The sequence below is a fragment of the Neoarius graeffei genome, chromosome 6 (assembly GCF_027579695.1).
Source record: "Neoarius graeffei isolate fNeoGra1 chromosome 6, fNeoGra1.pri, whole genome shotgun sequence".
NCBI classification, from domain to species: Eukaryota; Metazoa; Chordata; class Actinopteri; order Siluriformes; family Ariidae; genus Neoarius; species Neoarius graeffei.
Genome location: NC_083574.1, coordinates 55,763,321 through 55,785,414, shown reverse-complemented (window position 1 = coordinate 55,785,414; position 22,094 = coordinate 55,763,321). Strand labels below are relative to the sequence as shown.

At 42.5% G+C, this 22,094-nt stretch overlaps 1 protein-coding gene across 1 annotated transcript in view; it reads right to left on the bottom strand.

The window, feature by feature from the left end:
- The window catches only part of morf4l1 (mortality factor 4 like 1), a 37,165-nt gene that overhangs the window by 2,326 nt on the left and 12,745 nt on the right, over positions 1-22,094 (bottom strand). Inside the window, exons 8-11 of the mRNA XM_060923891.1 lie at positions 20,672-20,773; positions 15,273-15,361; positions 9,527-9,699; positions 2,856-2,940 (exon numbers count right to left, since the gene is read on the bottom strand). Coding sequence (XP_060779874.1) covers positions 2,856-2,940; positions 9,527-9,699; positions 15,273-15,361; positions 20,672-20,773 — 449 coding nt within the window. The remainder of the gene's footprint in view (positions 1-2,855; positions 2,941-9,526; positions 9,700-15,272; positions 15,362-20,671; positions 20,774-22,094) is intronic.

Below are 22,094 nucleotides of genomic sequence, written 5' to 3'. Positions count from 1 at the left end.
TTTCAGAAATGACCAAAACCACCAGATTTTCACACGAGTCCAATTAAACAAACGAGACCAAAAAAAAAAAAAAACCCACCGGGCGGCACAGTGGTTAGCGCTGTCGCCTCACAGCAAGAAGGTTCTGGGTTGGAGCCCAGCTGCCGGCGAGGGGCTTTCTGTGCGGAGTTTGCATGTTCTCCTCGTGTCTGTGTGGCTTTCCTCCGGGTGCTCCGGTTCCCCCCACAGTCCAAAGACATGCAGGTTAGGTTAAAATGGGGTGGCCTTGGGCTAAAAGTGCCCTTCAGCAAGGTACCGAACCCCTGACTGCTCCCCGGGCGCTGCTCTGGGTGGGTGGGTGTGTTTTCACTGCTTCAGATGGGTTAAATGCAGAGGATGAATCTCACTGTGCTTGAAGTGTGCATGTGACAAAAAGGTTTCTTTTTCTAAAAATACTATACTTGGAGGCATCGTGGCTCAGGTGCCGTACCATAAATCCGGGGACCCGGGTTCGATTCCGACCCGAGGCCATTTCCCGATCCCTCCCTGTCTCTCTCCTGCTCATTTCCTGTCTCTACACTGTCCTATCCAATAAAGGTGAAAAAAGCCCCCCAAAAAAAATTTATACTTGCTCATTTATTTACGGAGGAAAATGGTCCAATATTACATAATCAGTGAAGTGGCAAAAGTATGTGAACCTCTAGGATTAGCAGTTAATTTGAAGGCGAGAGAGTCGGGTGTTTGCCTCGTTTTATTTAAAGAACAGGGATTTATCAAAGTCTGATCTCAACATGTTTGTGGAAGTGTATCATTACACGAACAAAGATTTCTGAGGACTTCAGAAAGAGAGCTGTTGATGCTCATCATGATGAAAAATGTTACAAAACGATCTCTAAAGAGTTTGGATTCCACCACCATAAAATCACATAGATGGAGGAAATTCAAGATCACTGCTACCCTCCTCAGGTGTGGTCGACCAACAAAGATCACGGCGTATAATAGTTTGCGAGGTTACAAAGGAACCCAGGGTAACTTCTAAGCAACTATGGAGCACTTGCATGTGACGTCACAGCCGATCCAGATTGTGACAGACGCCATCTTGTCGGTCAAACGCCATATTCCGCCTTCTACTTCTGCTTTTACTTCTACCTTTTCTTCTGGAAAACCCTAGTATATACAATTCTACTACAACGGCTGCGGCTACAAGCTCTCCCTACCTGTGCACGTTTTTTATGTTTTTTGTGTGTATTTTTGCGTGTTGTTCATCTGTACTGGACTTCAATATCCACTACAACCGTATGGACTTACTGGACATTGGTTTCCAGCAGAAAATATGACGGTTTGTAGCGATTTCCATCGCATGCACAACATTCCGGACGAGATAGCGAGACCAGCGGGGTCTCCGTGGATTGTTATCGGAAGCAAAGCGAAGGAGGCGGCGTCGGGAGCGGAAGCAAAAGCGAGGCTGCAGAGCCGGCCTGTTGACTAAGCTCAGAAAACAGCCACTCAAATCTCCACTGCTAAGCCTCTACCTCTCCAACGCCAGATCCATGGTAAACAAGACGGACAATTTGGAATTACAGCTGGAATTACCTTATTCTATTCTATAATCGGCTGGTCAGTGCTATACTCAATACTTAAGTGACTTACCCATCCAATGAGGATTCTTGTTTACAAGATGCCACATCTGAGTCGCTGACAAATCCTGAATTTCTGTAAAGAAAACTGTCCAGAGATTTATAAGCACGCAGTGCTTCACCACTGAACAGCGAGGGAAAGTTAATGAGGTAATTATACACGTCCGGGTATTCCGCTGGCAGTTCAAAATCCGGTCGTGAAAACTCCATCCGGAAAGCCATAAGGGTCACAAATCTGTAGATCGTTTATTTTATTTATTTTTTAAAAGATATTTTTTGGGGGCTTTTTTCACCTTTATTGGATAGGACAGTGTAGAGACAGGAAATGAGCGGGAGAGGGATCGGGAAATGACCTCGGGCCGGAATCGAACCCGGGTCCCCGGATTTATGGTATGGCGCCTTATCCACCTGAGCCACGACGCCCCCAGATCGTTTATTTTAGACATATATCTAGTTCTCTGTTCATTAGAAAAATGAGCCGTGTAGTCCGTCGGTTGAAATTGATCCATTCTGTACACGAGTGCAGCAGTATTCAGCGGTGTTTTTGACCGACAAGATGGCGGTTGTGTACTTTCCGGTCACGTGACTGCAAGATCTCTATAGGCCTCTCTCACATTGGCAAAAGTTAAACGTTCACTCGTCCACCATCAGGAGAACACTAATGGTGTGCATGACAGGTTTGCAAGGAGAAAGCTCCTGCTCTCCAAAAAGAACATTGCTGCCTGGCAACAGTTTGCTAAAGATCGCTGAAAGCACATGTGGCAGTGTTCACAAAACTCCAGAAAGTATCAAAGACTAATTAATTTTCTGGAGAGGAGTTATAAACAAGACTAAATTTCTGACACATCTGTAAATGTTATGAAACCCAGATGTGCCAAAATGCTGGATTTGGCTGGATTCCCATCCAAAACACAAGATGTTACATGTTTACACAGATTTATCAGTATCTTGTTTGCTCTGTTCAACACTCTGGCCACATCCTCACTCCGTCTCTCCAGGCCAACACAGATCCAACAGTTATACAAGATGCTCCCTAAAGCACAGCTGGGGAACTCAGTCAACCCAGAATCTATGATCCAATTAAAGTAATGGTGCACTCACAGTGATGTATTCTCCAACAGCCCTCTAACTCAATAGTCAATTAAACTGTCCTGGAGCCCTATTCATATCTATACTGCTAGTCAATTTCATTTTAGGCCAATGCCTGGCGTTGAGGCTTGAGTATGAATGCATACTTACTTTAAGAAATCTTGCAGGTAACTGAGCAGCAGAGCGAGGCTCTTCTCATCCAGAGGTGTGTATGCCAGCATCGCCCCAATCCTCACTGTCAGACATTTAAAAGAAAGTGGTGAAAGGCATGCGAGGAAGACACAAACAAACACTTACTACGTACCATCTTTAACCTACATGGTTTTTATATAAAAACTAATACTTTTACCTTACTTCTGCTTGAGGCTTTTAAAACGTCAGACTAATTTTGGTTAAAAATCTAGCAGCTTGGTTGCTTTGCTAATACACAAATCATGTAACGTTGGAATATGAAGAAGCATGTGTCCTTTAACACATACAGTGCCTATGGACCCTTTTCATGTGACGTCACGACAAACGCGGCCGCCATTTTGGACATGTACTACCAGTAGTTTACCACAGCCAGCATTGAGGAACGGCAGCAAAGAAAGTGTTTATTTTCAGCAAGACTTCCATCATGCCACTATATTGTTGTGCACCTGGATGTAGTAACCATCAACAAACAAGGCAAGGGTTATCATTTTATCGGATCCCGGTAGATGCTGACCGACGGAGAAGATGGATAGCGGCCATAAACAGGAAAGACTGACAGCCCTCGGCATACCAGCGCTTGTGTAGTGACCACTTTGTTGGCGGTAAGACGAATAAAATTAGCCAGAAAAGGCATTACATTGCTGTTAACATTCTGTGGCGGCGAGTGTGTAACCAAATAGGCTAAAATAACCCATTGTAACCTCTTTGTTCTTCTGTAGTAGCTATTAGCTAACGACATTAGCTAGCGTTGTGTTCCTTTGCTGTTGGTAGACTGTAGGACAGATCAGAGGCAGTGTCCTACAAACAGCGCTTAATTTGAGGGGGAGCAAGCCGGAGCGCGCTCCGGAACCTCGGGCGTTGGCTCCGGCAGCTATTTACACTGGATCCGGTGATCCGACACCTCTTTTGACTATGTAACAAAAAAAACCCCAAAATAATTAAATTAAAAAAAATTGCAAGTTTATTTAGTGTTAATGTCTGATTTTGATATCTGTCTTGTTGGTGATTTCTCTCATGAAACGACATCCACAAAATATCTGCAGATGAACTTAATTTGCAGTGTTATTACAAAACATGCCCAGAAGCGCAGCGCCGCGCCCCCCTCCCCCCCTCTTTTTTTCCGCACCGGAGCTGCTCATCCTCTGCGCTCCGGGACCTCCCACTTTACAAATTAAGCACTGCCTACAAATAAGTGTTCAAAACAAGAGGAACATGTATTTGTCTCTTAAATCCAGGCCGTTCCCTGTAATCTGTAACACTGGGTTGGAGAAAGTAATGGCAAATAGTGAGTGCACAAACCATAGAAAGTAAACTGTACACAGCGCCAGGGCAGTGTGATGGTAAACGTCGCTCTCTAAGCCTGCTAACCTCAATTTTTGAAAATACCTCTCCCTCTGCTCGCCCTGTAAATGCCCTACGTCGCTGGATAGCGAAGGTGTTTTCTGCATCTCGCTCCTTTTTCTTGTATGTTCTCCGTTTGTCGCCTTCCTCGCATTCAAACCAATTCGAGCCGAAGTCCGCTACATGTCCAAAATGGTGGTCGCGTTTACGAAGGTCACGTGACTGAAAAGGGTCCATAGAAAATCCTTCCACCGTGTAAAAATCTTTACCTTTTGTCATATTACACCCTGGAAATTAATTAATAATTATTCGCCAAAGGTGAACATTGGTGAATAACACCTCCTTTGTCAGTTATTATTCACCCCGGTGCAGCCAATCAACTTTAAATCAAACACCAGGCAAATTACCCAACCTGACATCAACTGGCTTTGATTACTTCAGAATAAAGCAGCAAGAGTCCACTACTACTAGTGCATAGTACTGCGAAGAATTCACTAAGGTTGGGAAAGCGCTTTCAAAAGACCTCCAGGATAAAGTTGTAGAAAGACATGAGGTAGGAGAATGCTACAAACAGATTTTAAAGGCTTTCGCTATTCCTTCCGAGTCCCGTTCAGAGCACGAGTAAGCATATGGCACCAACAAGACCTTGCCTAGATCAAGCCATCCATCCAAAGTGGATGACTGAGCCAGGAGGACATTGGTCAGAGAAGCTACCAAGAGCCCAACAGCAACTTTGAAGGCATTACAAGTCTTAAGGACAGGGTAGCAAGAAAGAAGGCTTTTCTGAAAAAGTGCCACACGGTCTCATTTGCACTACGCAAAAAGACACCTGAAAAGACTCTGATGCCATGCGGCAAAAAGTCAGATAAGATCAAAATGTACCTTTTTGGACTGAACTCCAAAGTGCTGTATTTAGTGAAAGCCCCCCCCCCAAAACCCCTCTACACCAACGGCATCAATGAGGATGCCTCCACCTGGTAGACTGCACGCCTTAAGTTGTGATTTGGGGATGGACATTTGACCTCACAGTAATCTTGACCTGTGACCTTTTAACCTCAAAATCTAATCAGTTCATGTTTGTCCCAAAGCGCACAAATGGGGAAAGTTCGGTGAAATTCCTTTCATTAGCATTTGAGATATCGCGTTCACAAGGTTTCGGGACGCACGGACAACCCGAAAACATAATGCCTCCTGCACCTTAAGGTGGCGGAGACATTTAAAAAAAAAAAAAAAGCCCTCTCCATCATACCTACTGTGAAGCATGGTGGTGGCGACTAGCCTGGGCCCGCCCATCCTAAGTGTGACGCAACATGAGGGTCTGCTGCGAGCTTAGTCTGGCAAGGCAAGCTATCTCCAGCTCTTCCAAGCTCCCGAAAAATCGGGAGCCAATCAACTTTGAGCATCTCCAACGGCCCTGGGTAGAGGCGTGTTCAAGGCAGTGACGTAGTAGAACTGCGACCGGAAGCCATAGATTGTTTACAGAATCTATGCCGGAAGCGCTTCATTCACTAGAAACATTACGAACATGGAGCAGCGGCAAGCCTTTGACACAGCGGTAGATGCTGTATTGAAAGCATTCAACGGGAAGTTCTCATTGAAAACGGAGCAAAGAGCAGCCCTGGAGGTATTTATCTTCTTCCTGTTACTCAAGCAGTTTCCGTCGCATCACATACGTCAGAGGAAAGAGTGATGTGATTGGTTTAAGCTTCGTCACAGCCTTTTCTGGCTTCGACCAGTAGCAAGCTGAGGCATTTCAGGGAGGCGGGTCAACCACGCCTTTGGGAAACGGTTGGGCTTAATATCTTTGCCAGACCAAATGCTCGCAGAGCTTTGAAGTCGCATTAGCCAGACTAGGTGGCGACATTATGTTGTGGGGGTGTTTCTCTTCAGCAGGGACTGGACAATTGATCAGCATTGAAAGGAAAACAGATGCTGCTAATTCCACCCAAACTCGAGTAAAACCTGCTTCCCTCTGCTAGACAGCTGAAGATAGGCAGGTCATTCATTTCTAACATGACAAAGATCCTAAACATACCGCTAAAAGAACACCACAGTGGCTTAAGTATAAGAAGGTGGAGGTACTTGAGTGGCCAAGTCAGAGTCCTGACTTAAATCTGATACAAAACCTGTGGATGGACTTGGAGAGCAGTCCATTGCCACTCACCATGGGATTTGACTCAACTTGAACAATTCTGCAAAGAAGAATGAGTTTTTAAATTAAAAAAAAAAAAAAACACCCCAATCTAAGTGTGCCAAGCTAGTCGTCATATATCCAAACAAATTGATATCTGGAATAAAAGTAAAACGTGGCTCGACGAAGTATTAAATGAGGGGACTAAGGACTTTTGCCAAACCTGATTCACTTCTTAATATTTTTCAGAACTGTCACCTTTTTTCAGTAATTTTATGCTGTATGGGCAAATTTGTAAATAAAGCTGGAAAAAGCTTTTTTTTTTTTTTTAAATTGGGTTTTGATTTCAGCCTGTATGACAAAGCAACTACAGTATTTTAAAGGGGAATGATGATTTTCTATAGGCACTGTACATACGCAGTGTTCTGCCAATTTCAAAAACTCAAGATCTCAAATTTGAATGAAAACTGGCCGACAATAAACTACATGGCAGCAGAGATGCCTACCCCAAATTTTGAATTTCAGTATTCTTTAAAACATTTTTCAGTATTTTGGAATGACTTTCAGTAACATTAATTTATGTGCATTTCCATTATAAAGAGGTATATATACCAATATGTTTAACATTTAAATTATTAAAAAGAACTGTTTTGTGTGAATTGAATAAACAAAACGCGAGCAGCCATCTCAACTGAATTTCCACTCAACAAATTTCTAGAGCATGCAATATATCACATTTTTATAAATACAATAGTGTTCCGTTTGCAGACATTACGGTTGACTACCAATCATTGGTATTGAATGGAACTCCTCAAAAGTATTATATTGCCTGGCAAAATGTTCTACCTGTTAACGGATTCTAATAAAATTAAAAAAAAATGTCTTATTTCATGCCAAAGAGAGTCCGACATTGTTATCTTAACGTCCCAATATATAAATACTTAAGCATAATGCTTCAGAAGAGACATTGAATAAAATGACATTTATAATTGTATTTAAAACAGTGGAATGATCAATTTTTTGCCACAATCCCAACAACACTGATCATAAAATTCTGTTTTTGATCATACTACATGCACATTTGCATTTGCAACACTGAAAAGACTTTGAATTAAAGAAGTACAGCCAGTGTTTGATATTTCAGTGAATAAAAATCAGACATGTAAAAAGAAACTGAATAAGTTTAACTCACATTTCATGGCACTAATTGGCAAGTTCAACTCCAAGCATAGGTCAACCATCACCGCTTCAGCACGTGTCACGTTCCGTGTCTTTTCATCCACAGATTTCGTAAAAAACTGCTGGATACCCCCAGATTTACTTTCCGCCTGACTCGCCATTTCAGCATACTCCGTATGTTTTTTGTAGTCGACATGCCGCGTGCAGTCATCGCAACCACCATGAGTGATGTTAATGTCAGTTCTACACAGTTTGCAGTGCGCGTATCCATTGCCCTTTTGACTGGGTGTAATGCATGGCCGTTCTACCGTATCGAAAAATAGCGTGAACAATAGGGCTGTAACGATATGCGTATCGAAATCGCGATACGCAGAGCCACGATCCGTATCGCGATACAAGAAGGCAGAATCGCGGTACACCCTTTCAAACTTCTCCTCAGCCCAAAAACAGAGGCGCTTCCAAACTTCAATTTATGAATACTTTACTTTTTATTTAAATTACATTTTAAACTTACTTAAATTACTTTTATTTTTTTATATCTATTAGTAAGTCGTTTTTTCGCCGACCTGCGACAATCTTCTGCGAGTCACGCAACGTCCACACTCGCCACTGGCAGAGCATTCATTTCTTTTAAGCGGTCGCCATTCTGGTTGCGACGCGGGGAGCGAATCTGTAAACAAGCAGCTCACTGGCTGGCTAGGTGTGCCACAAGCCAATCACAATCACTTGACCGGAAAGGCATGCAGTGTTGCCAGATTGGGCAGGTTTAGGTGCTTTTTGGCTGGTTTTGAACATATTTTGGGGTGGAAAACGTTAGCAATATCTGGCAACACTGAAGGCATGTCTGCTTGGGCGGAAGCCTTCTGCGGCAGTTACATTTTGACACGCGAGCAATGTTTCACCATAAAAATTCCGTAATTTCCATCTGTTTTCCGCGATCATGGAAAATCATTGGCCCTATGAGAGTGAGACAGTGAGAGAGCCACCCACCCAAAAAAAATCTTAACGGATTTACACGATTTGGAAAAATGACTTTTTCAGAACCGAAAAAAACAGAGCTTCCGGCTCAACAGTATTATTTTGAGAAATAAAACGATCTTTGGATATACATTTGTTCATTTTTGCATACATATTGCTCATTCTCTCCAGTGGTCTGAATTATTTGTTATTAAATAGTTAATGTAAGTAAGTAAATGTTAATAAGTCAAATTTACTACTTTAAAAAAACATTTTAAAAGAAATCGTGGGTCAAAAATCGCGATACGAATCGAATCGTGAGTTGGGTGTATCGTTACAGCCCTAGTGAACAAATGTGCGGAATCTGCGCATGTCACACACAGCATGTGTGGTTGTTGTAAAAATAAATAGCCTAGCCGTGAATCGCGCATGGATTGAAAAAGTCGCTTGGACATTTAAAAACAACTCACTGTAATTTAAGACTTTATAATAATTCCGTACAGAATAACACTGTTTGCCGTAACATCGTATTTACGTAACTTTTCCGTACAAAATACGGCCAATCCGTACTAGTAGGCGTCTCTGTGGCACTTACTCACATTTTTACAGATTCAGCAATTAAAGCATCATGTTAATATTTAACAACTTATAGGCAAGTACTGATCATAAATCCTCTCCTGAGATTTTTCCTCTCCCTTTAAATGTTGATTTGTGGTCATGGCTTAATCTGTGGTTTCTGACGGCTGAAACTCACTAAAGCAAATCCTTTTTTTTTATGCTAGCAGTGAGCTCATAATAAGCACACACACCTTCAGGCACCCAAACATGACAAATCATCAACATTACTGTAGCTGAACACGCCATGTCAGGTAACTCAGCAGCTTTATTTCTCATGAGTAAAGGCTGATCTCATGGAGTTCGGTTCTCACGATTATCAATATATCATGATAAAATCAAGGTTAAGTTTGGACTTGTTCTATAAAGCATGACCGCAATAAAGAGTTTGGCTAACAGTGCGTACCAAAAAGCCTCAGCAGGTGTGGTGCTCCATAAATCTGCGACATTGATGTGTCTGGGTGGTTCGCCAGGATCTCTGCGTACTGTGGCCTCTCGAACTTGTAGAGGAGCTGCGTGCCCAACATAACGTTGAAGTATTCATGGATGCCAGCAACAACTTCATTCACAGCATACTCCCTAAATAAAGACATTACAGCACACTTCGTCATAAAAACATCCGAACCCAAGCTAAATTATATTCAAAAGCTGATTTTAATAAAGATCATCTTATTAGAGTATGTTTAATGAAATTTGACAAATACAATAACTAGTCATTCAATCCATTTCCTCCATCAGGACAGGTTTCCATTTTGACGGGGGAATAATAATAATAATAATAATAATAATAATAATAATACACAGCAAACTCCTCAAAAGAGTGCTGTTCCTCTCAAAGAATAATTCAATTTAGCACCACAAACAAGAATTTCATGAACAATTAAAGCTTCCCTAAAAGACAAAGGCCAGTCCAGACCTGTATTATTAGGGGTGTTCACACGGCAACTTTTACTCCGGTGTAGCACCGGGGCTGCCCCGGTAGAGCGTTCACACGGTACAAAGTTATACCGGTGTAGCCCCTGAAAGCTGCTTAAACCGGTGCAAATCTAACCCTGCTCGGGAGGTGGTTTAAGAAATTTACTCCGGAGTAAATGCTAGTTTGCGGGGCAGCACCGATATAAAATGGGACGTCTGAACGCTACAGGGGTAGACTCGCTACGCGTGAGGAGAGTTGATTACGTACGGGCATTGCATAATTTGCATCCTGGTATTTTGCGCTTCCAAAATGGCGAATATCAACAACAGAACTGTACGTCTTCCAGTGTTGCCAGATTTGGCAGTTTTAAGTGCATTTTGGCGGATTTGAATATATTTTGGGATGGAAAACGTCAGCAATATCTGGCAACACTGGTGTCTTCATCCACGTTGTTTTCCCGGCACTTGGTGATGCCATGACAACCGGGAAAAAGTACATTTCCACGCATGCGCATATTTCATTTCCGCACTATTACTATCGGAAATGATAGTAATAATGATAGGAAATGATAGTAATAAAAGGAAATATCAAAACTTTATTACTATCAAAGGAAATTATAGTAATAAAGTTTTTGCTACTATAACACGGTCGCAGAAACTGCCGTGTGACCGCAAGTGGGGCTGCACCGGTGCTAACACGCTTCTCTCTAGTAAGCAGGGTTGTGACGTGTGAACGCTGCGCAAAATTTACACCGGTGTAAGATATATCGCAACAAAATACATCGGTGCAGCATCGATGCAAATATGTGCCGTGTGAACACCCTAATTGAGAACTAGTACGGCTGCAGTTAATAGTTTACATCCACCTGTCATGGACATCAATGTCATGGCAATATTGGGTTTTCAATTATTTCTCTGAACTGTTTGGTGCACAAGTCGTAATTTATTTTGGGTTTTCTGAAGTCAACATAATACATACAGTTGTGCTCATAAGTTTACATACCCTGGCAGAATTTTTGCTTTCTTGGCCTTTTTTCAGAGAATATGAATGATAACACAAAAACTTTTTTCCCCCACTCATGGTTAGTGGTTGGGTGAAGCCATTTATTGATAAACAACTGTTTTCTATTTTTAAATCATAATGACAACAAAAAACATCCAAATGACCCTGATCAAAAGTTTACATACCCCAGTTCTTAATACCGTGTATTGCCCCCTCTAACATCAATGATAGCCTGAAGTCTTTTGTGGTAGTTGTGGATGAGGCTCTTTATTTTCTCAGATGGTAAAGCTGCCCATCCTTCTTGGCAAAAAGCCTCCAGTTCCTGTAAATTCCTGGGCTGTCTTGCATGAACTGCGCACTTGAGATCTCCCCAGAGTGGCTCAAATGATAGAGGTCAGGAGACTGGGATGGCCACTCCAGAACCTTCACTTTGTTCTGCTGTAGCCAATGACAGGTCGACTTGGCCTTGTGTTTTGGATCGTTGTCATGTTGGAACGTCCAAGTACGTCCCATGCGCAGCTTCCGGGCTGATGAGCGCAAATTTGCCTCCAGCATTTCCTGATAACGTGCTGCATTCATCTTTCCTTCAACTTTGACCAAGTTTCCTGTGCCTTTGTAGCTCACACATCCCAAAAACATCAGCGATCCACCTCCGTGCTTTACAGTAGGAATGGTGTTCCTTTCATCATAGGCTTTGTTGACACCTCTCCAAATGTAACGTTTATGGTTGTGGCCAAAAAGTTCAATTTTGGTCTCATCACTCCAAATTACCTTGTTCCAGAAGTTTTGAGGCTTGTCTCTGTGCTGTTTGGCGTATTGTAGGCGAGATACTTTGTGGCATTTGCTTGGTTTTAACAGAGCCCCTGATTTTCCATTTGTTAATCACAGTTTGAACACTGCTGACTGGCATTATCAATTCCTTGGATATCTTTTTGTATCCCTTTCCTGTTTTATACAGTTCAACTACCTTTTCCCGTAGATCCGTTGACAATTCTTTTGCTTTCCCCATGACTCAGAATCCAGAAACATCAGTGGCTGGATGAAAGATGCAGGAGTCTGTCTGGATCCCAGAAACTCACTCAGCTTTTATGCACACACACTGATTACAAGCAAACAGATCACAGGTGAGGATGTTACCTTTCAAACCCATTTGTGTCAACTTCTGTGCATGTTATCAGGCCAAAATCACCAGGGTATGTGAACTTTTGATCAGGGTCATTTGGGTAGTTTCTGTTGTCATTATGATTTAAACGAGAAAACACAGTCGTTTGACAAATGGTTTCACCCAACCACTAAGCATGATTGGAAAAGATGTTTGTGTGTTATCATTCATATTCTCTGAAAAATGATCAAAGAATCATAAATTCTGCCAGGGTATGTAAACTTATGAGCACAACTGTACATACCGCACACCCAATATTTGGTTTCACCATGGCCAGATGCTATTGGTAGCCATCAACAAGCTTCTGGCAGAACTCTGATTGGATATTATGCCACTTTTCTTCACAGAATTCTTCAATGTGCACGTGACGTCATGCTTATTTTCCAAACAGGAAGTCTGCCATGTTGGATGACAACAACCAGGAACTAGCGCTTCACGATTCGAGTTCATTGCCTTTGAATAAAGACAATGCCTTCTTTGTGTGTGGGATACAATTGCGGTAATAATGCTACTCGTGACCGAGAAACAGTTCTTCAGAATTTCCAAACTAATTAAAAACAGCGACAAAACAGATGAAGACCTGTCCAGAGAACGCCGTGCGCTGTGGTTCATAAATAAACATACATCGTAAAGACTTAACGGAGGAAAAAGCTAATTACAGCCGTGTGTGTGATGACCACTTTATATCTGGTAAGAGTTCAGTGCTAATTAATGCTCAGTTTTCTGCTGATTAAATTTAATTTTTGAGCTTTCGCGTGAACACACTGCTTCTCACCTTGTAGGAGCACCGGCAAACCTATGCAATAAAACAAATCCAGACTGGCCGCCAACACTCAAATTAGGGCACGATAAGATCGAGACGAAAACTCATCTTGCAGTATCAAGAAGCAACAGGATAAATGAAAGATCTGCCAAGAAAGCCGGATCAATAACCACGCAAACCTTAGCGAGTTTGGATACACAAGGAGAACAATGTGGGTCAACTTTGCCAGGTGAGAGATTAGCGATGCCGCTAATTTAACTTGATAAGATTGCTAAAGTTTGCTGTGCCTTGTGTAATTTATCTCCGTTGACTGTTCCTTTTGATTAGTGGTTTTACTTCCGTCTATGATAAGAAAACAGAATTAGCATAAAATAGTACTACTTGCCTTGTGATTTTTTTTTATTGCATGCTTTTAGGCTGTCTGTACTCTATTTTGTCAAAGATATTTATTGTTTGAAATGTAAAAAGGTTTGTTGGGTTAATAATATAAAACAAGAATAATTAGAATATCAAAATAAGTTAATAAAATATACTAATGTATGTCCTTGCATTCTGGATTTGTACATCATCCAACATGGCGGCAGGTGCATACTTCACACTTTTTGTCACATGGTTGCACATGAAGAATTACTGAACTCTACCAAATTTTTTTCCCTCCGGCATGGACCCGATTTTTAAGCAAAGTCCAAATATTTTTGATAGGGTTGAGGTCAAGACTTTGGGAAGGCCAGTGCAAAAGCTTAAGGTTAGCCTGCTTTATCTACTCCACAACCAGCTTTGACTACTTACTTAGGGCAGCCTCAACCGAGCTGCACGCCTCGAAGACCAGTTTCTGCAGCCGGACATGCAGGCAGCGAGCTCGGCATTGTTGGCCGCCCCAACGTCCCTCATGAGTGTATCGACTAGTGTAGTCACTGGACAACCAGGACGCCACGATCCATGCGTGGGCTCCCACAGAATGAGTTGACTTGCGGGGAGCTCGTTGTGTCGGACATGGTGACCTGCCAGGCCAAGCCTCCTCCAGGCCACCTTGTTGGAGATGCTTGGGAGGCCACCGTAGAGCTCTTTGTTGGGATTGTGGTCCTGCCAACTGATGTTTAAGGCAACACGCAGCATGTGGATGTATAAGCCATTCAGCGACTTCTGGAGGGAGATGTTCAGGGCCCAGCACTTGCAACCATACAGGAGTGCGGATTCCGCCATTACACAGAACGGCCTGATTGAGTTCTCGTAATATGGTGGATTTCCAGACAGCTCATGTCATTAAGGGCCTTCCATACAAGAGCCTTTCAGATCTTCAGGTCATGTTAGGTGGAGCCAATCGAGGAGCCGAGATATTTAAAAGTCACTCATGACCTCAAGGGGCTTTCCAGTTTTTGTCTTAGGTGAAGCTGTGAGGGGAACACTGCAGGTCATAACTTTAGTTTTCTGGTCACCAGCTTTGATGTGTCTGGGATCATCCACTTTTCAACCTTACTGATAGTTTGAGGTTATGTTGAGGAATTCTGAGGTAGTCCGCCTTCAATAGTCCATACACTTTATTTAACAGTGCTTAGCAGGTGGTACAGCGTTCTTGGGGTGGGATGCCTCACCTTTACTTCTCCAAACATCTCTGGTTATTGTGGCCAAACAGCTCAATCTGTCTTATGGTGACCATAAAACTTGTCACTAGAAGGCCTTTTCTTTATCATGTGGCCAGCTGCAAACTTCAGTCAAACTTAAAGATGTTGATTTTGAGAAAGCAGGGTCTTCTTTCTTGGATGGCAGCCTCCCAGTCCATGGTGATGTAAAATATGCTTGACTGGAGACAGTGACACTGGTGTTCCAGCAGCTTCCAGTTCATGGCAGGCCTTTGCCTGGATAGTTCCAGTTTGGATATATTTTTCCAGATGTTGACAAAAGTGGCTATATCATCAAAGAACTGATGGCAGCACAGAGAAGCTACCAGTTTTAGCCAATCATGATCACTAACACGAAGTTAAGAGGCCTTGGTAAATGAAGACATTTTGGAACTTTCATCACCACTGAATTTATTATCCAAGTGGGTGCATGTATATTTTTGACCCCAAGTTGACTTCAGACTCCCCCCGCCAAAAAAAAAAAAAAAAAATCAGAATTTGTACACCAAATTCTTGTCTCCCCCCCATTACAAAGCTCGACACTCATTATTCCCCTGAAAAAGGTAGTCACTGAAAGCCCAATATTGCCATAAGTTTCATGTCCAGGATGAGTAACTTCTGACTGCAACTGCAGATGTGGCTTCCATTAACTACCCGCTCCATGCATTTCCTCGTGTTAATAGTGCATACTTGTTATCAGAGGTTCCTCTTGATTTCTTGTAGCTTGCATAGTCCTCCAGGATCATGTCTACATTCTTCTTTCCAGGCAGGTGGAATAGCTACAGAAATAACAAGAGTCATCAGATGACCTATTCCCCCCAGCACCCACATGAAACCCCACTCCAAAATTTTCCTAAGCTAAATTGGTTGTCAGGGAAATACGGGGGGGGGAAAAAAATCACAGAAATACCAAAATGTCAAAAGCACAACTCCTCTAGTCACTTAACATACAGCGGATATATAAAAAAAATGTAAAAAATAATAATAGTGCACACACCCCATTAAAATGAGATTTTTTTTTAAAACATCAGAAAAACCTAAGACCACAATAAAGCTTGCAATTCTCTTCAGCAGTGTTTCAATACACTGCAAGCCTCTTTCTCCAGTTTGAGATTAGTTTTAAATGCTAACAAAACTAAGGTTATGCATTTTACAAAATCTCGCTCTCCTCCCACCCCCACTTTACTAAACATCTCCACTCTGGAAGGGAAGTGCATTGAGAAAGTTTTTGCCTATACAGGTAGTCGTTGACTTACGACCTATGCCACTTACGACCGATCGACTTTACGACCGTCTGGTTATGACTGGCAAGTGTTTGCTAGCCGAGCGTACGACAGTTTCCGCCCCAGCTCCAGGCACATGCGCAGTCTCTCTCACGCTCCCTCCGTCATACAGTTTCCGTCCCAGCTCCTGGTTTATGAAACGAGCAAATGCTCCCGCCAGCCCGAGCGCTGCAACAGCTGATGATGACGTAGACGACCCACAGCCAAGCACCAGTGATGCCAGCGGTCACTAAATTTTGTATTTTGCTCTGTTTTACATTTGTATTTTGGTATGTTTTACATCTCATCTCATTATCTCTAGCCGCTTTATCCTGTTCTACAGGGTCGCAGGCAAGCTGGAGCCTATCCCAGCTGACTACGGGCGAAAGGCGGGGTACACCCTGGACAAGTCGCCAGGTCATCACAGGGCTGACACACAGACACAGACAACCATTCACACTCACATTCACACCTACGGTCAATTTAGAGTCACCAGTTAACCTAACCTGCATGTCTTTGGACTGTGGGGGAAACCGGAGCACCCGGAGGAAACCCACGCGGACACGGGGAGAACATGCAAACTCCACACAGAAAGGCCCTCGCCAGCCATGGGGCTCGAACCCGGACCTTCTTGCTGTGAGGCAACAGCGCTAACCACTACACCACCGTGCCGCCCCGCTATGTTTTACATTTCAAACTAAAATGTTTTCTATTTTTCACACCTGTATTTCGCATATTTGTTTTGCACATATTAAACGAATTGTACTGTACGCAGTGTAGTATGCAGTGTTTGACTTAAACCAAATAATGAGCCAAGGTAATGAAATAAGAAAAATGTTGATAAAATAAGACTTGAAGATTACAATATCATTACACATCACAATACATTTACGTTCATTTAACATAGGCCGACTTACGACCAGATCGGTTTACGACCGGTCAGTCGTAACCAAACGCAGTCCTAAGTCGACGACTACCTGTAAATATCTAGGTATTTGGCTTGATGAGAAGCTCACTTTTAAAGTCCACATTGAGAATCTGGTGCAGAAATTGAGAGTAAAACTTGGATTTTATTTTAGAAACAGGTCTTGCTTTACTCTTCAAGCTAGGAAGAAACTGGTCAATGCTACCTTCCTCCCAGTACTGAATTATGGGGATGTCATATAGTATATATGCATACTGCCTCATCTACATTAAAAACACTTGACACAGTGTACCACGGTGCACTGCGTTTCATTTTAAATGCCAAATCACTTATACATCATTGCCGTCTTTATGAGATGGTTGGATTTAGCTCTCTGGCTCTGCGCAGATGGATTCACTGGCACATTCATTTACAAAGCAATTATTGGCAAACTGCCCAGTTACCTTATTAATCTTCTGACCTGGAAAAATAGCACATACAGTTTGTGTTCGAATGACACTCTGCTGTTCACAGTTCCATGCTCAAATACTGAGCTTGGTAAAATGGCTTTCAATTATTCTGCACCTTCATATTGGAACCTTCTCCAAAAAGACATACAGCTTAGTGTATTTATTTCACTAGAGCACTTCAAACAGCTACTAAAAAACTTGAAATCAGACTGTTGCACGTGTTTCCAATGACCCTTACCCATGTCCCTTTTCCCCATCAGATTTGTAATCAATTTAAAGTGTTTTACTCTTCTTTGTTTTGTTTGTAGTCTATTATATGTAGTTTCTTTTATCTCTTCTGTTTGTTTTGATGTTATTTTGTATTGTATACTTTTTCTTTGTCTTAACAGTATGTGTTTATATTGTCTATTGCCGCTTTTCCACTACCAACGCGGCCGAGTCGGGCTGAGCCGTGCTGTGCTGAGTTGGGCTGAGTCGAGTCGAGCTGAGTGGGGCTGTTGGAGTTGCATTTCGACTACAACCGCGCTGAACCGTGCTGGCTGGAAGTGGGTGGACACATTGGGTGGAGTTAGCGAAAGTGGGTGGACGTCACGTGATGTCGTTAGGCGGCGCAAACAGTGACATCAGTGACCTTTTAAGCGGTAGTCTCACGACCCGGAGAGTAAACAAACATGGAGGACATGGAATCGTTAGTGTTGCTGGTCTTGGTGCTGTGGCTTGTTGTCACCGACAACGCCAACAGATACTGGCAAGAGTGCATAGATGAGGCGAGGCGCATAAGGCTTCAGAAATTCTCGTAATTCGTAATTCTTTTTCTTCCGGGTTTACAGACCCCAGCGTGCTCGCGGGGCGTGTGTGGGCGTGTGAGGACACTCCTCCTCACCAATCAGTGCACAGGGGAGTGTCTCCTCACGCCCCTAGCCCCACTCGGCTCGGTTTGGCTCGCTTCAGCCCCACTCCAAAACCGTGCGAGTTTTGGGGGCTGAGCAGGGCTGAAGCGAGCCGAGTCGTGCTGCTCTAAGGTAGTCGAAACGCGAGCCGTGTCGGGCTGAAGTGAGCTGAAAAAGGGTAGTGGAAAAGGGCCATAAAGGTGATGATACACAGGGCAACGTTTTGGGCAATGTTGCCAAGCAATGTTGCTGGCAACGGGCAACTAGGTGAGACACAGGGCAACTTTTCAGGGCAACTAACAATGGGCAACAACAGTTAGCAACGGCAGTTTACAGTTAGCTAAAAAAAAAAATCCGTCTTAATTTTTGCTGTGACCATTTAATCAAGCTGTCTGTTGTTTTTTAGAGCTTTGGTGAGGTAAATTCCTCCATATAGAATATTAAAATAACAACTTACCGGCGTAAAAACAGATGAGGAGTCTCTCCATCTCTTCACTCCACTGACACCGAGTGGCCGCCATATTTGTTTGAAATTTCTGATCCGAACCTCACCGGAGGTCACATGACTCGATACTCACGTTCTGATTGGCTTATCTCAAAAAGTTGCCAGAGATTATCAAAACCATTCAGAAAGAAACAATGTTGCCCAATCTCAATAGAAAAGAGTCAAAACGCAATTGCCCAGCAACATTGCTTGGCAACATTGCCCAAAAAGTTGCCCCGTGTATCATCACCATGAATGTGCTCCCAGGGCTCCCTTGCAAAAGAGGTTTAATCTCTCAATGGGATATCACCTGGTAAAATAAAGGACAAATAAAATAAATAAAATAAAAAGACCACAAATAATTTAAAAACTTTTCCCCACCTTTAATGTGACCTATAACCTGTACAATTCAATTGAAAAACAAACAAATCTGTTCGGGGGAAAAACACAAAAAATAAAAAACATACAATAAGCTGGTTGGATAGTGTGCACACCCTTAAACTAATACTTTGTTGAAGCACCTTTTGATTTAGTTACAGCGTTCAGTCTTTTTGGGTTCACACCTACCATCAAAATAAAGTTCGGACATTTACTCCATTGCATCCTCCAGCAAAAGCCAGGGTTCACAGAGAGCTTACAAAGCATCAAAGGGATCTCATTGCTGAAAGCTATCAGTCAGGAGAAGGGTACAAAAACATTTCCATGGCATTAGATGTACCATGGAGCACAGTGAAGACAGTCATCAAGAAGTGGAGAAAATATAGGACAGCAGTGACATTACCGAGAACTGGACGTCCCTCCAAAAATTGATGAAAAGACAAGACGAAAACTGGTCAGGGAGGCTGCCGAGAGGCCGACAGCAACACTGGAGGAGCTGCAGGAATTTCTGGCAAGTACTGGTTGTGTTCTACATGTGATAATCTCCCGTATTCTCCATCTGTCTGGATGTAGATAGGGTCAAAGAAAAACATCCAGGCCCGGCTAAATTTTGCAGCAATCAAAACACTCCACTCCCCCAAAAGCATGTGGGAAAATGTGTTATGGTCTGATGAAACCAAGGTTGAACTTCTTACCCATGATTCCAAAAGGTATGTTTGGCGCAAAAACAACACTGCACATCACCAAAAGAACACCATACCCACGGTGAAGCATGGTGGTGGCAGCATCATGTTTTGGGGTTGTTTTTTCTTCAGCTGGAACAGGGGCTTTAGTCAAGATGGAGGGAATTATGAACAGTTCTAAATACCAGTCAATACCAGCCCAAAACCTTCAGGTGTCCGCTAGAAAGCTGAAGATGAATTTAATCTTTCAGCACGGCAATGACACCCCCCCCAAAAAAAAGTTTTGGAACGGCCCAGCCAGATCCCAGACCTAAATCCAATTGAAAATCTGTGGGGTGACCTGAAGAGGGCTGGGCACAAGAGACGCCCTCGCAATCTGACAGATTTGGAGCGCTTTTGCAAGGAAGAGTGGGCAAATATTGCCAAGTCTAGATGTGGCAGGTTGCTCGACTCCGACCCAAAAAGACTGAATGCTGTAATTAAAAATCAAAAAGGTGCTTCAACAAAGTATTAGTTTAAGGGTGTGCACACTTATGCAACCAGCTTATTGTACATTTTTATTTATGTTTTCCTCTGAACAGATTGGTTTACTTTTCAATTGAATTGCACAGGTTATAGGTCACATTAAAAGGTGGGGAAAGTCTTTTTTTTTTTTTTTTAAACACATCAGAAAAATCATTTTAATTGGGTGTGTACACTTTATCCACTGTAACGGTCAGGTTTTGTGAAAAAATTCCTAATAGTTTGAGTTATGCTCCAGAAACTAAAACGTTTACAGACAGATCGATAGCTATATTCCCCCCCCCCCGCATTATATACCAGGGGGATAAAAATACCACACAAAGTCAACTTGTGCAATAAAGCTACATTTTGCGGTTATAGCTTCTCAGTCACTAACATCCGAGTTACTTCTGGACTCACACAAGTTATCCAATTCAGTCTATATCCTGACAAGGTCACTGTAGTAAAATGCAAGACATTGCTAAGCAGCAGCATTAGGTGGGTTTTTAAGCATCACCTGCTTTTGTCTCGTGATCAGGTCCCAGTCATCAACCAGCCATGGCTTTAACTCCTCAGGAATCTTCACCTTTACTTCCACACGATTGATAAAGGTCTCCTCCTACACAAACAATTCACATAGTCAGTTTTACCTTGTGGTTTCCTGGAACTGCCGAATTATTACAGATTAATTCTGACAAGATCTCAAAAAAAAAAATAAAAATAAACCCTCATTGAAAATTATAACAAGGCAGAATGCCCGATTTAAAAATGTAATTTTAAATTAATTTCAATATTTATAATGTAAGCAAATTCTAATGCACAATTCAATATTTACACTTTGTAAATGTAAAATCCACAGTGCATTCCTGACTGATGTTTGCAGTGGAAAGAGACTCCAGTTTCAAGATAACTGCTAAGATCAGTTTTAACTTTGTAAAACACACATGTTTAAACAGATTGCAGAAAGCAAGTCTGTTTAGTATTGATGGATAACTTGGCTCGAGGCAGGTGTGAGATGATTTAAAGTGCATATCACGGGTAAATTCAGGAGCAAGATCAATGTAATTCTATTTTGTATTAAACTTTGGTCAAATATCTGTAACATTCTGCATTCTCTGCCATTTTTTTACCTTGCGCAATACCAGAAAAATTCAGTTGAAATCAAGCCATTTGAGGCGAGCTGGTCCGCCTCTGAAAAAACTTGGCATTTGGATTTCCCGGCAAACACTGATTTTCGTGACGTCGCATGCGGGACGCCTCCCTCTGAATCCTACGTCAGCGCTGGTTTGTTTATGAGAAAATGACCTGGTGGTTTTCTGCAAATTTCTTCAACGTTATCGCGTAATTATTAAAATGGTTAACAGATGTATCGTAGGAGGGTGTAGCAACACCAATCATGATGGGATTAGTACTCATCGTTTCCCAAAAGACCGGACAATGAGAGAGAAATGGGAGCGCTTGGTCTACACAGGCTGTGCACTGAAACCGTGCAAAGCTCGCACAGCCTGCTGGCGCTTCCGCAGGTGACGTCACGAATCTGGCTCCAGACTCCCTTGGGATTTTTCCAGACGCGTTTTATTTTATTTTTTTCTGCTGTAGACAGATGGCCTTGTGCAAAATGACCCTTCTGGATGAGTGTGTAAAGGGACATGCTTTCATATTAAAAATAAATTTAAAAAAAAAAGAAAAGCCAAATTGGTCCAGCCTGCAGTTTGGTGCTAAACTGGTCGCTATAAAGGCTGATTTATACTGGGTACAGTGATGCTCATACTCCCTCTAGGAGGCATCATCACATGAAACACAAGCATTTACTGCTTTTACACACAGAAGAGCAGAATGCAAAGTTCTGTTCACCCTATCGTTCAGTAACATGTACAACCAGAGTTTAGCACTTGTACGTCACTCTGGATAAGAGTGTTTGTTAAATGCCATGTAATGTA